The sequence below is a fragment of the Berghia stephanieae genome, chromosome 8 (assembly GCF_034508935.2).
Source record: "Berghia stephanieae isolate SIO BIC M18660-M18661 chromosome 8, UCSD_Bste_1.3, whole genome shotgun sequence".
NCBI lineage: Eukaryota > Metazoa > Mollusca > Gastropoda > Nudibranchia > Aeolidiidae > Berghia > Berghia stephanieae.
The window spans coordinates 49,014,514-49,029,513 of record NC_088367.1 but is presented as its reverse complement, the minus strand read 5'-3'; the positions used below and the strand labels follow the sequence as shown (position 1 = coordinate 49,029,513).

The window sequence follows — 15,000 nt, the reverse complement described above, 5'->3', positions numbered from 1 at the left end:
GGCTTGTGACTAGACGTGCTCGCAAAGCGCTTTACAGGAGAGGGGAAGAGGTGAGGAGGAGGAGGTGGTGGTGGTGATGGTGGTTGGGGGGAGGGGGGGGGGAAGAGAAGGAGGAGCAAGAGGGTGGGGGGGGGGGGGAGAAGAGGAAAACATAATCTAGAGAAGGATGCGAGAGTGACGGAAGGAAGGTTGTGTTATAACTGTATTATTATTTCTTCTCTGACTTTGATGTCATCTTAAAATTGAGTTCAAGCTTAAGTTCAAAGTCTTTATCTGCAAAAGATGGATTACCCATCACTGCATATTTTATACAATTATGTGTTGATTTTTTTCATTATTGTGTTATTGAGTTGAAAGATTTGTTGTTGTTGGTAATATGTAGGATTTCTTGTGGGAGAGTGTTCCATTCCTTGATGGTTCTTGGGAAGAAACTGATTTTATATTTGTTGGTTCTGTGTGTTGTGGTTGTGAATTTACTGCTACGATAATTTCTTGTGGATGTACAGTGTTGTTTTGTGATGTACTATGGTAGAGTTAATGTGTAGGCCAGTGTGTGTAATATATTTTTCTATATTGTCATTATATGATCTCAGCCCAGACCTTGCTCCCTCTTGGATTACCACAAGTGCAGTTGCATCATTTCGCGTCCAGACCAATCCACTCGCTCTCAGTGGTACTCAGTATTGGAAGGATCAAGAGATCTTATAGTGTTCTTCATAGGCCTGTTCTTTGGAATAGGTAAGTACTGTAGTATTTCTAGAAGGGTTAACGTTGGTGGTGATGATGATGGTGGTGGTGGTGGTAGTGGTGGTGGTAGTGATGGAGATGATGATGATGATGATGATGATGATGATGATGATGATGATGATGATGATGATTATGATGATGACGATGGTGGTGGTGGTGGTGGTGATGATGATGATGATGATGATGATGATGATGATGATGATGATGATGACGATGGTGGTGGTGGTGGTGGTGATGATGATGATGATGATGACGACGATGGTGGTGGTGGTGGTTGTGGTGGTGGTGGTGAAGTTGTTGATGGAGATGATGATGATGATGATGATGATGATGATGATGATGATGATGATGATGATGATGATTGTGGTTTATGTGGTGGTGGTGGTGATGGATAGTGGTAGTGGTGATGCAAATTGGATTTTGTGTAACTCTAAGACTCCGAAACCACTGTACCAATCGTCCTCATATTTTGCACTGTTTACAATTGACATGAAGATGGTTTGTGTATATTATGATAGTTATTTGACATTTTATCGAAAAATCAAATTTGTTTCGTCAAATCCCATCGAAAACACACGCCATCATTTATAGCATGTTGTTGTCTGTCGACTTTCCGGTTAGCGAGTATGACAATGAGGTGGGAGTACTTGCATTGAATTGATACCGTTGAAAGGTTTCTCTCATTAATTTGAATACAATTAATGTCTAAAAAGTGACATGAACCATGCTCCGTATTTAACATTGGGAAAGAATTCTACGATTAGTGAGCGAAATATATAAGATTTTAAATGCAGAACATTTCTCTCCGTGCCCAAATAGAAAACTCAGTGGAGTTCTCTTACGAAGTTGGAAAATTTATTGTCTATTAAGACAATAGAAATTGAATTCAAATTGTATTCAACACCTGAAAAATATATTTTGAGTTGATCGACTTTTCATCACGGTCATTGAACCGGAAGCTAGTTATGCTTGTTAATTATCTTATTGTCCTAGAAAAATAAGATTCAATAGTCTGATGCCACGTCCGCCCAGCAACGAGCAGCTTGGTTCTAAACAAAGAAAATCAATACTTTTTATTCTCCATGCTGGCGAGAACTTTTTCACATGTCATGTGATCAGAATGTATAAAAGTCAAAACATGATCAGATTTATAATATTTTTCTCTGTTAGATACACTTTTGTGCTCGTCGGAGAAGTATTTTATAAGGGCGTCCGCCATTGTTCTGATAGTTTAGAATCAGTTACTAAATTACTATGCGTCATAACAAGGGAAGTGACGTCACGACTGTTGAACCCCATTAAATGTAACGACATTTTATCTCCGTGTGTTTTGTTGTAATTTCAGTTGTCAGCCTTGTAACCTACAACACGGTAACACGCCGATTGAAAGTGTGTGTGGAGAGAAGACAAAGATTGAAGACGATGCCCACACCAGAGAGCACACCAAACAATTTAGGAGATGACCAGATGTAGCACTGTTTGTTGTTATTGTTGTTATTATTATTATTATTATTATTATTATATTATTATTATTATTATTATTATTATTATATTATTATTATTATATATTATTATTATTATTATTATTATTATTATTATTATTATTATTATTATTATTATTATTATTATTATTATTATTATTATTATTATTATTATTATTATTATTATTATTATTATTATTATTATTATTATATTATTATTATTATTATTATTATTCATTATCATTATTATTATTATTATTATCATTATTATTATTATTATTATTATTATTATATTATTATTATTATTATTATTATTATTATTATTATTATTATATATTATTATTATTATTATTATTATTATATTATTATTATTATTATATTATTAGTATTATTATTATTATTATTATTTATTATTATTATTATTATTTATTATTATTATTATTATTATTATTATTATATTATTATTATTATTATTTTAATTATCTCGTGGGTGGGGATCCTGACCTCCCATTGCGGGCAGGGAGGTACATACTGTGTCTTCTATCTCCTTATATCTGTTTTCCAACATGCTTTCTGTCTTTGTCTTGGAATGAGGTTACTTGGTTTTGTCCTGGCCCTTTCCGGAGTCCTGGCTGGGAGGGAAACAGTCAAATGCATAGTTATTGTTTTGGGAGATGATATTTTTTTCCTTGTAAATCATCTCTCTGTTATGCATTGTATTATGTTTAGTTTGCATATTATATTATATGATTGGTAAACATTTGAGTGTATTCCTCTTAGTTGGGACCTGTGCTTTTAGGTGATCTCAAATTAAGTACATTGGTGGTATGCTCTTGGAATCTAAATCTGATCCCTATTTGTTCCCAGTTCCCCTTTGTCTTACTTTCTCTTGGGTGCTTTAATTGTAATTCTAGAACTTTTTACTATCCCATTTTCTTCCTTTTTACTGGCGCTGATATAACCTTAACGTGTTGCAAGCGCCGTAAAACCCCTAAAAACAAACAAACAATATTATATCACGATCCTCTGCGGTGCGCATGAAATCTGAGTTGCTTTATCAATCACATTTGGCCATTCTTTTGTTATTTAGATAAGTCATTCTTTGTCTTTCTCTAGCTCTGTTTCCTTCGATCATCCCAGATGTTACCAACTTTTCTATTCCGTCTCTTCTCCACACATGACCCAGAAACCGTAACTGCCTCTTTCTGATGGTATCGATCAACATTTCTTCTCTTTCTCACCTTCTCCAACACTACCTGTCTCTCTCGTTCTTCTATACATCCACATCTCAAATGCCTCTAACCTCCTCGTACATTCTTTGTCAAGCGTCCACGTTTCACAACCGTATAAAAGGGTACTTATAACATTTGTATCTACTACTATATAACGCATCATTATAATGGGACAGCGTGGCTCAGCGGTACGGTCTTTGTTTCGTGCCCGAAAGGTACCGAGTTCGATCACCCGCCGTGCGGTGTAGTCTTGAGCAAGTTACATTCCCCCTAGCTCACCTTGCGGCGCTGCACTACGGCTGACGCCTGGGTTATTCCAGTCTTCCCTTGGAACAGACCCTAAAGACAAATTTCCACATGGGTATGAATAAAGGGAATTTAATCTATTCTTATTTTATTCTTTAATATCCACTCAATGTGCTCAACGAGCTTTGCAAAGGCCAGCAACAACACTCAACATGTAGGACGAGACATGACGCCTGTTAGGCAATATTACAATTGTTTTCCCGACAGAAACAACGCTGTTAACAGCCAGGTACTCATTTTTCACCTGGGTACGGTGAGTAAAGAGCCTTTTCCAATGACTAAACTATTCACCGCTTAAAGCGGAACTCGAACTCAGGACCCGATCCGAAGGCGAGTGTCATACCACTTGACCACATAGCCGTATACGTATAATATACATATATATATATATATATATATATATATATATATATATATATATATATATATATATATATATATATATATATATATATATATATATATATATATATTATGAAGTATATATGTGGAATGAAGATGATGATGACGATGATGATGATGATGATGATGATGATGATGATGATGATGATGATGGTGGTGGTGGTATGAAGATGAAGACGACGACGACAACGATGATGATGATGATGATGATGATGACGGTGGTGGTGATGGTGGTGGTGGTGGTGATGATGATGATGATGATGAAGATGGTGATGATGATGATGATGATGATGATGATGATGATGATGATGATGATGATGATGATGATGACGGTGGTGGTGGTAGTGGTGGTGGTGGTGGTGGTGACGGTGGTGGTGGTGGTGGTGGCGGCGGTGGTGATGATGATGATGATGATGATGGTGATGATGATGATGATGATGATGGTGATGATGATGGTGGTGATGATGATGATGATGATGGTGGTGATGATGATGATGGTGGTGGTGGTGGTGGTGGTGATGATGATGGTGATGATGATGATGATGATGATGATGGTGTGGTGGTGGTGATGATGATGATGATGATGATGAAGAAGAGAAGGAGGAGGAGGAGGAGGAGGAGGAGGAGGAGGAGGAGGAGGAGGAGGAGGAGGAGGATGGTGGTGATGAGGATGCTCTGAGGAGAAGAGGATAAGGAGGCGGAGGGGTTGAGAAGACGAAAAACACAAGGTATCTTGATTATTTCTATAAGGTCCTACTTATAAAAAAATTGTCATATTATAGGCTACCTTCATATAAGAGCAAAATTGATTGGTGGTTAGAGTTTGAAAAATGTTGTGTTATCATAATTTTATGGCATACTGATACACTACGCATAGTATAGTGTTGACCCCATTGACCCAAGGATCAAAGCGTCTACGTTCTGTTATCGTTTTTTGTTATATTGTTTTATTTATTTTTTTCTTGCTTTTTTTTCGACGAATCAAAAGGCCAGTTTAGATTGTGTGACGTGTTGATTGGTTAACGAAATAATATAAAGTTTGCAACAGCAAAACATGTCGAGACCAGACTCCGTGAAACATTGCACTCTTTGTTTTTCAAACGCAAATGAGTTCGCAAACTGACTGACTGAACTGAACGGACGGTCATTGATTTCGTCACTGTGTGTTAGTGCTGGGTCGAGTTTGAAACGATCAAATCGAGCGGGTTTTCGATCGAGTCCTCTAAAATCGAGTCGGTTTCGGGCGGGTTTCGAGTCAGTGACGTCATCGAGCAGTGATTCGTTTGAAAAAAAAAAAACACGAGCAACTCGTTTGCCACAGGAAACTTCACATACCCCTCCCTCTCTTATGTCTGTGGCTGGCTTGACTGCAGCTGGTTATGATGGGGGCTGCCAGATGGCCAAGTTCAAAATTGGTTACTAAGAAACGCTTTTCTATTATTATTCATTTTTTTAAAAAATCTTTTATTTAAAAAAAAATGAAAAGATAAGTTTATCCAACTGTAGTCGATTGTTTTGTTAATCAAAACAAATGAGTTTTTCAAGGGAGTCAGAATGCTTGTGGTGTTGGGCTATTTGGGGTCTATTTGACTACTTGGGCAAGAAGAAATCTGGCTGTCTGGCAGCCTTGATCATGATCGTTCGTCGCATCACACACACATACACACCACACACACACACACACACACACACACACACACACACACGCCATCAAACAGTTGTTGATGGTGAAGGGTTGAGACCCCCCCCCCCCCTCCCACCACCATCATCCCGCTGTCACCTTAACATTTCATATTTATGTCGCGCCAAAAGTTGTCGGCCGCCCCCACCTCCCATAATTTGTCACTGGTCGTCATCGCCTCTTGTGTGTGCGGGAAAGGTCGTGCCTTTCATTTCATTATTTGAAAAATAAATGAACAAGAATGGTGTGTTTTTATAAGGTAGGTAGATAATAATAATATTTAGCAGGTTCCACACCCAGACACACACGGATTGCCCGGACACGATGATAACGATGCCGACGACAATGGATGACGATGATGATGATGATGATGATTATCGTGTTTCTGTTTAAAAAATGAAATACTTTAGCAGGTTCCACCCCCACCCCCCACACGGATAGACCGGACCCGAAGATGATGATGTGGTTTTGCTGGCTGTTACGGCTGTGATGAGGATGATGATAATGATGATGATGATGATGATGACGATGGCGCAGATGGTGATTATTTGTTCGGTCGCTCAGTGGTACGGTGTCTCTTGTCACAAAATCAAGCCTTGTCAATGGCCGGATGAGTGACAGTTATTGTTGAAAATTGTGATCCAGACGTTAAGTCCGTGTGTCAGGCACTTGACTCAGGTGTGAATGTATTCTTATCTTATAAGCAATGACGGGTATTGTAAAGAGCTTTAATACAAAAAGACTCCAAACAGCGATCGGTACCTACTGTACGAAATGGATGTATGGTCGATATGGCGTGCCGGAGGAATAAATTAAATAAAATATTGTGAAGTTCATTGAGCATGGTAAATCCTTGGAAATGCGCTTTGAACTAATATACCTGCTAGACAACTCCGATTCCAATATAAACGACTGATTAATATTCCCATATATAAACTATAGTTAGCTGAAAATCTTTCTTTGTCGGGACTCCAAAAGTATGGAACGAATTAGACAAAGAAATCAAAGGGTCTTTTAGGAGCACTGATTGATTTTAGATTGATTATTACATTGAAATGTGTTGATATTTATTTTATCCATTATTATTAGGGTGGTGGTGGTGATGATGATGATCCCGCTGATATGATGGTGATGATAAATAAATTAAACATAATTCCCTTTATTCATCCCATAAGGGAGATTCGTCTTTCGGGTCTATTCTAAGGGAAGACTGGAATAACCCAAGCGATAGCCGCAGTGCAGCGCCGCAAATTTAGTTAGGGCAAGGTGACTTGCTCAAGACCACTCAGCGGCGGGTGATCGAACTCGGTACCTTTCGGGTGCCAACCAAAGACCGTACCGCTGCCCCTGATGATGATGATGATGATGATGATGATGATGATGATGATGATGATGATGATGATGATGATGATGATGATGATGGGAACTAACAAAGAATACACAGGCATCTAAAATTGAAACATTCCATATTCAAAGCTAATGTTTTACTTTAAAAAATTGAGCTTTACAATATCCACTAAATGTGATCAAAGCGCTTTGTAAAGGGGTCCCCGGTCAACAGCAACATTTAATATGTAGGACGGGACATGCCGCCTGTTAGGCGATATTACAATTTTTCAGACAAAGACAACGCTGTTAACGGCCAGGTACTCATTTTACACCTGAGTACGGTGAGAGAATGTGAGTAAAGAGCCTTGTCCAAAGACTCAACTATGCACCGAGCGCGAGGCTCGAACCCAGGACTTTCCGATCCCAAAGCGGGTGTCATACCACTAGACCATTATAATGCACGAGAGCCATGGTCGACTAGAGTACTACCTATAGTTACGTCATGACTAGACCACATAGCCGCACTACTGTAGGAGTGTTCATTGATAGAGGGATGCGTGTGTGTCATAGAAATAGCCTTAGTTTGTGTGTGTGTGTATGTGTGTGTGTGGTGTGTGTGTGTGTGTGATAGTCAAACTTTAGTAGGTTTAATGAAGTCTTGTCACACACGCGTGATACACCTATACGAATTTCCCTGCCACTGCCACCCAGACACACTAACATCTGACAAGGAGTGAGGGCTGTGGAAGAACCACAGACTACCGTGTGCAAACATTGGCGATTGGTATCGGATGGCAAACTGTGATCGTTTGAATTTGAAATGATTCGAAACACTCGTTACCCCTCCGCTCGCTCGAATCCTGATCGTCTCAAGCTCGTCTCACGTGTCAAGATCGTCTCAAGCTCACAACCCGCTTGATCGTTTTACGATCGAGTGATCGTTTTACTAACTCGCTCTTCCGGCATTGAGATCGAGCACTGACTCGTGGCTTGGCGCTCGGTCGTCGATCGAGTAAAAGCGATCAAATAACCCAACACTACTGTGTGTCTGTTTGCCATTTGCGCAACTCTTGCCACTGCACCTTTTATCACCTACCATTGATAAATCGAAACTAGTCTAGTGTCTCGTCGAGTGGCAGTGATTGGGTTCATTGACTACGTGTAGGATAAAGCGTGCTTACCAGTTCAAATCGTACTGACAAGAATAATAAGGTAAAATAACACTATATTTCTATGACATGGCGTTATTTTTGAACTGATATTACTAAGACTAAGACTAAGATTCTTAGTAAGATTATTATTGATACTGATAGACATGCATTGATACTGTTAACAACTCGTCTAATAATCTTTTCAGACTCAAGATATTCATTTTAAAATTATTTTTTTCTTCCTTCTTTATTGTTATCAGTGTATCAGAATACATCTGTGCCTTTCTACATCTATCATTGTCATCATAATTCAAAAGGAAGTGGATAATATGGTAAACGGTAATATCTTGGTGGTGAATTATCATTTATGACATGACAGTCTCTTGTGTATATAGAATTCAGTCAATATCAATATATCTAGATCAGTCTATTCTCTCACTCTCTCTACTCTATTTCTAGGGAGGCCTTCTCCTCTGTCTTGTATCCCTTTCACACACACTCCTCTCTCTCTCTCTCTCTCTCTCTCTCTCTCTCTCTCTCTCTCTCTCTCTCTCTCTCTAACTCTCTAACTCTCTCTCTCTCTCTCTCTCTCTCTCTCTCTCTCTCCCTCCACTCCCTCTCTCTCTCTCTCTCTCTCTCTCTCTCTCTCTCTCTCTCTCTCTCTCTCTTTCATTTACGCCCCTCGTACTCATAGATCTAGAATTTTCCATCTCACTTCCATGCTCTATTTCTAGCGCTGTGATTATGCCCAAACACATGTCTGGAGATAATGAAAATTCGTTATCCCCAGACACATATTTGAAACTCCGCTCTTTTAAACAATTATCCACATTCCAGAATATGGAATGTTTCCAAATGCACATAGAAATAAGGAAAGTTAATAAAATATCAATAAAAACATAAAATTAACCAACATTAAATCAGTTCTTACTACATATACACAATATGCGTTGACTTTGAAGTGGGTGTCATAGCCGAATGGTTTAGTCGTCTACCGTGGAAGTTTTACCAGAATCAACGTTGTGGGTTCGAATCCTGGTTCCGACACTTTAAAAAAAAAAAATTCTGTCTTCCTTTTAGAGAACGTTGCAAGGGATAAATGTCCCATCCATTTGTGCGAGTCTATTCTTTTCTCCTTTTTGTTTGGCCTTATGTTCCGTTTCTGAGCATGAATTTCTTAAAATTGTTTTTATTTTTTTTTTTTAATTATTGTTGGTTTTTTTCTCCTCTATCTGACCATTTGGTCGCTCTCTGAATATTTCTGTTTGTTTGCTTTTTGATTATTTATTCTTTTTAGACACTTTTTGAGATCGGATCAGGGACAAATATGGCAGTTTGCTAGAAACTAGAAAGGAACCAAGAGAGAGTTTCAAAAAAAAAAGAGGTGGGGGAGGATGGGTGGGACATTTATCCCTTGCAACGTTCTGTAAAAAGAAGGCGGAATTAAAAATCCGCAACGTCGATTCTGGTAAAACTTCCAGGGCAGACGACTAAAGCCAATATAGCCTAGCTATGTAATTTGTTTTCAGCTAATGCGTACCTAATCCGATAAACAAATATTCAAAACCTGTGCATTACAAGTGACGGCTAGTATACTGTTACAGAAAATAATCATGAGGTATCTCATATACCAATTCCGAATTGGGAACAATTGAATAGAATCATGTGACTCGTCAGTTCATGTTCGATTCTTAACAGGCCAGACGTGTTTTGTGTTTTATTTAAATTTTCAATATTTATTATTTCTTTTTTTGGATTAAAATAGTTTTGTTGTGATGTTGTTTAGTTGTATTTCATTGGATTATATTATAAACAATTTCTTTGTTGTAATTTCAATCCGTTTATACACCATTCGGGCAGAAATTGACTTGGGTCGAAATCGCTGCATCAGTGGGGACTTTCCACCTGTCCAACATGTACCCCGTTGTGGTAACAAGCCCGAAACTGCAGAGCATCTAGTTGAATGGTTTGTTGTGACGAAGCTTCCGGGTGGGTTTGCAATGATGCACGAGTGCTGTAAAAGAATTTGCTGATTGGGTCGATTGTCATAACATAACATAACTCTTTTTTTATTTTTTTTTATCCTCCTTTATTTGACTTTCTATCTCTTTTCCCTGGAGTGGAATTATTTTGGCTTTGCAAAGGACCTGGCTGGTAGTTTATTTGCTAGGAGGGTTGTTGTTATAATTTGTATTTTTTGTCGGAGATTTAGAAATAAGAAACAAATTCTTGTGTATCTTCTCTACGTTATATATTATGATGATGATAAGTACGGTAGTTAGTGTGTTGCAAATATTAATTTGGGGTTATTCAAACCTGCCTACTACTACGAAATATTCATAGATTACACATTATGGGCTCTCTCTGTGGAGTAAAATAAGCTTCTCAAACTCACTAAATCGTGTCATGGTTGAAATTATGGCACTAATTAACATAATGTAAGGTTTATAGTCATAAAAATGTTATTCAATCTTGCTTACTTTAGGGTAATTTGGTCACTTACAAAGTTAGATTTAGTGACTTGTTGTATTTTTCCAATGAAAACTACACGTTTTTTAAATTCCAAGTTGGCAGGTCTGGGCGATTAAACCTTCTGGTAGAGATTCTGTGCATGTTGGACTTTAAAGAGATCTTAGAATTGACATCGGAATGGATTTCTTTGCGTTACCTATTTGTACTAGTACTTGATATCTTGGATGGTTGTCAGCGCATATTATAAGATCTAGATTTTTTGTTTGAAAATATGACTTTTTTTATTATCTTTTTTTACTTGTCATGAAATTACTTTAAAATATCTCAAACTTCATAAAATTTTTTAAATGACAAGGATATAGAAAGAACAAAAATTGACGTCATCCCGCCCCCGCCCCCCCCCCCCCCCCCCCCCCCCCCCCCCCCCTCTCGTTCTGCTTTTGTTATTGTTTTTACACCACTGTTTTAATGGTTAGTTCTCCCTAAATTATACCAATCTGGCTAAATCATTCACGGTTACACACAGATTTAGTTTCGTGTCATATCAACCTGGTTGTATTTTAGCTAAACGCATGGAATCAATATTGCTTGTAGCACCTCCTATTATTCTCTAATGAGGCTTTTGTCCTTGTATTGTATGTCTTCAAACTTTAATGTGTTGCTCAAATTTGAATCTATTATTTTCTGACTTTTTATCCTCTTTTTTTTTGTTAATGACTGAAATGACTTTAAAACATGGGTCAAAGTTTGCCAGTGTACGCCGGAAATGCCGGCGAATGAGAATTTCTAGGCAGGTCTTGCCTGTTGTTAGTTTAAAAGTGTTGCAAGTAGAACAGTAAAACTCCCAAAAGCAAACGATGAATCCATCAGTTATAGCTACATCCTTTGACAATTTAGTTTAGTTGGATTTTACTCAACTCCAGCCCCCGCCCCCCAATCTCTGTCTCTGTCTTTATTACATAATTTCTTCAAGATCCTTCATTTTCTAACATTATACTTTTTTTGTTGTTGTTGTTGTTGTTTTTGGTTGTTTTTTTGTTTTTTTCTTTTTATGGAACGCAGTGAAAAGAAAAGTAGTGAGTCTGATAAGGGAATATCTGTTGGAATTAAACATGATTGAAAGTGAGAGTTATCTGGTAGATGTGACCAAAATAACAAAAAAAACAACATGAGCTTTTATATATTCGCACAATATCTACTAAACATGCTCAAAGCACTTTACAAAGCGTCCCTGACTATCATGTTGAACGAGACATGACTGACGTCTGTTAGGCGATATTACAAATTTTTTCGACAGAGACGACCAGGTACTCATTTTTTCACCTGAGTACGGTGAGATAATGTAAGTAAAGAGCCTGTCCCAGGGACTCAACAATGCGCTAAGCGGGGCTCGGACCCAGGACCTTCCGATCCAAAGCGAGTGTCTTACCACAAGACCCTGTAGCCGCACAACTAAGCTGCTAGAAGCTGTGGACTGTAAACAGTAATAATAAACGAAAATGAATATTTAACAGCTTCAAACAAGAACAATATACCAAACACGGAACATTTCAGGCTTTGAGCCTGAAATGTTCCGTGTTTGGTATATTGTTCTTGTTTGAAGCTGTCAAATATTCATTTTCGTTTATTATTACTGTTTACAGTCCACAGCTTCTAGCAGCTTAGTTGTGCGGCTACATGGTCTTGTCGTAACAACAATAGGCAATTAAAATTAATTTATGTTTTAACTCTTTTTTTTTTTTTTTGTATTTTTTTGGAGGGGGGGGGGGGGGTTAAAATGTGTTTTTCACTTTTTGAAAAAGGTTTCTGGGCCAGACACGTTCCGTGTTTGGTGATTTATTCTTTTTGTTGTTGTTGTTGTCGTTGCAGCAGACATATAATCATTTTTAATTATTACTTGTTGTCTGGTTTCACATGTCACTTTTATATTCATACTAGATAGATTCAAGTAGAAGACTTAATAATTACTTATAATTCTGACAATGTTTTTCTTTTTTTTTTTTTGGGGGGGGGGGGGGGGGGGGTGTTCACCTCTTCCTAATGTTGGTTTACAAAAAGAGTTGATAGAAAAATTACTTATTACTCTTGTTTCAGTTGACTTTGTAAAAATATTTTGGGCCACTGCTACTACTAACTACTACTATTATTGCTACCACGACTACTACTACTACTACTACTACTACTACATACTACTACTACTACTACTACTACTACTACCATATACTACTACTGACTACTACTAAACTACTACTACTACTACTACACTACTTCTACTACTATTACTACTACTTCTACTACTATTACTACTACTTCTACTACTTACTACTACTACTACTACTACATACTACTACTACTAACTACTACTGCTACTACTACTTCTACTACTACTACTGTACTATAATAATAATAATAATGATAATAAGAATAAAATAATAATAATAACAATAGCCATTGCCTGGTCCCAAATCCAGGATGAGAAATTGGGAAGGGTTGTGTTTGGGCCAGCAACCCACCATGTAAAAAACATCGCGCTACAGAAACGCCAAGTAGAACAAAGAGTAAAGAGATCATATTTCTTCTTCTTCTTCTTCTTCTTCTTCTTCTTCTTCTTCTTTCTTCTTCTTCTTCTTCTCTTCTTCTTCTCTTCTTCTTCTTCTTCTTCTTCTTCTTCTTCTTCTCTTTCTTTCTTCTTCTTCTTCTTCTTCTTCTTCTTCTTCTTCTTCTTCTCTTCTTCTTCTTTCTTCTTCTCTTCTTCTTCTTTCTTCTTCTTCTTCTTCTTCTTCTTCTTCTTCTCTTCTTCTTCTTCTTCTTCTTCTTCTTCTTCTTCTTTTTTTCTTCTTCTTCTTCTTCTTCTTCTTCTCTTCTTCTTCTTCTTCTTCTTTCTTCTTCTTCTTCTTCTTCTTCTTCTTCTTTTCTTTCTTCTTCTTCTTTTCTTTTTCTTCTTCTTCTCCCCCTCCTCCTCCCCTCCCTCCTCCTCCTCCCCCCTCCTCCTCCTCCCCTCCTCCCCTCCCCCTCCCCCTCCTCCTCCTCCCCCTTTCCTCCCCCTTTCCTTCTCTTCTTTTCTTCTTCTTCTTTTTTCTTTTCTTCTTTTCTTCTTCTTCTTTTTCCTCTTTTTTCTTCTTTTTCTTTTTAAAAAAAAAATTTATAATTATAAAATATATAAAATTTTATATATTTAAAATTTAAAATAATTATAAATATATAAAAATTTATAAATATATAAAATATTAAAAAAATATATATAAAATTTTTTTAAAAAATATATATATATATATAATATAAAATTTAAAATAAAATAATTTGGAATTTTTTATTATTTGATAATTTTAATTAATTTTTAATTTTCATTAGAAAAACTTTATATGTCCCACCCTTACATTTGGGGGGGTTAACCCCCTTGGGGGAAATTTTTGGGGGGGGGGGGGGGGGGGGGGGGGGGGGGGGGGGGGTGGGGGGGGGGGGGGGGGGGGGGGGGGGGGGGGGGGGGGGGGGGGGGGGGGGGGGGGGGGGGGGGGGGGGGGGGGGGGGGGGGGGGGGGTGTGATGGCGGCGTCTGGGAAGAGGGGGGGGGAGCGTAGTTGACCGGCGTACTCTAGGAAAGTTTTTGATACTTTGAATGTGGGGGACTTGGCGTGGAAAAGCATTTCGTAGCCCCCATTGATCAGGGGGAATTTACACTTCCACATCCGGTCGGTTTGAATAGATCAAACCCTTTAGCCTTCGAAACCCATATAGCTTGATTTGAAACTGCCTCCCCCCCACCATTTACGTCCCCACGGATTAAATAGTCTGATGTCACGCCCCGACCGCAAAACGAGCAGCTTGGTTTCCCAAACAAAAAAAATCGGTACTTTTTATTCTTTATGCGGCTAAACTTTTTCCCATGTTTTTGTGACAGAATGAATAAAAACAAAACATGATCAATTTTTTTTTTTTTTTTTCCTCTGGATAATTTTTTATGCCTCGGAAAGATTTTCATCAGGCCCGCCATTTTTTCCGATAGTTTAGAAACCCGTTTTCTTTTTCAAGTCATTACGAGGGGAAAAGGGGGTCTCGACTTTTTGGGTTTTTTTTGGGGGGGGTGGTTTTCTTTTTTCTTTTTTTTTTCTTGTATTTTTCTGTCTTGGGTTTTTCTGGCCCTACTTTCAAAAAACCCCTTGTTTAGTTCTTTTTAAAATAATAAATTTTTGACCCCCAAAC

The 15,000-nt window shown here is 37.9% G+C and overlaps 1 protein-coding gene across 1 annotated transcript in view; it reads left to right on the top strand.

The window, feature by feature from the left end:
• The window catches only part of LOC144978808 (uncharacterized), a 51,092-nt gene that overhangs the window by 25,131 nt on the left and 10,961 nt on the right, over positions 1–15,000 (top strand). The window contains exons 9-10 of the mRNA XM_078925331.1: positions 594–738; positions 2,093–2,224. Of these exons, the coding sequence (XP_078781457.1) occupies positions 594–738; positions 2,093–2,220 (273 nt within the window). The 3' untranslated portion in view covers positions 2,221–2,224. The remainder of the gene's footprint in view (positions 1–593; positions 739–2,092; positions 2,225–15,000) is intronic.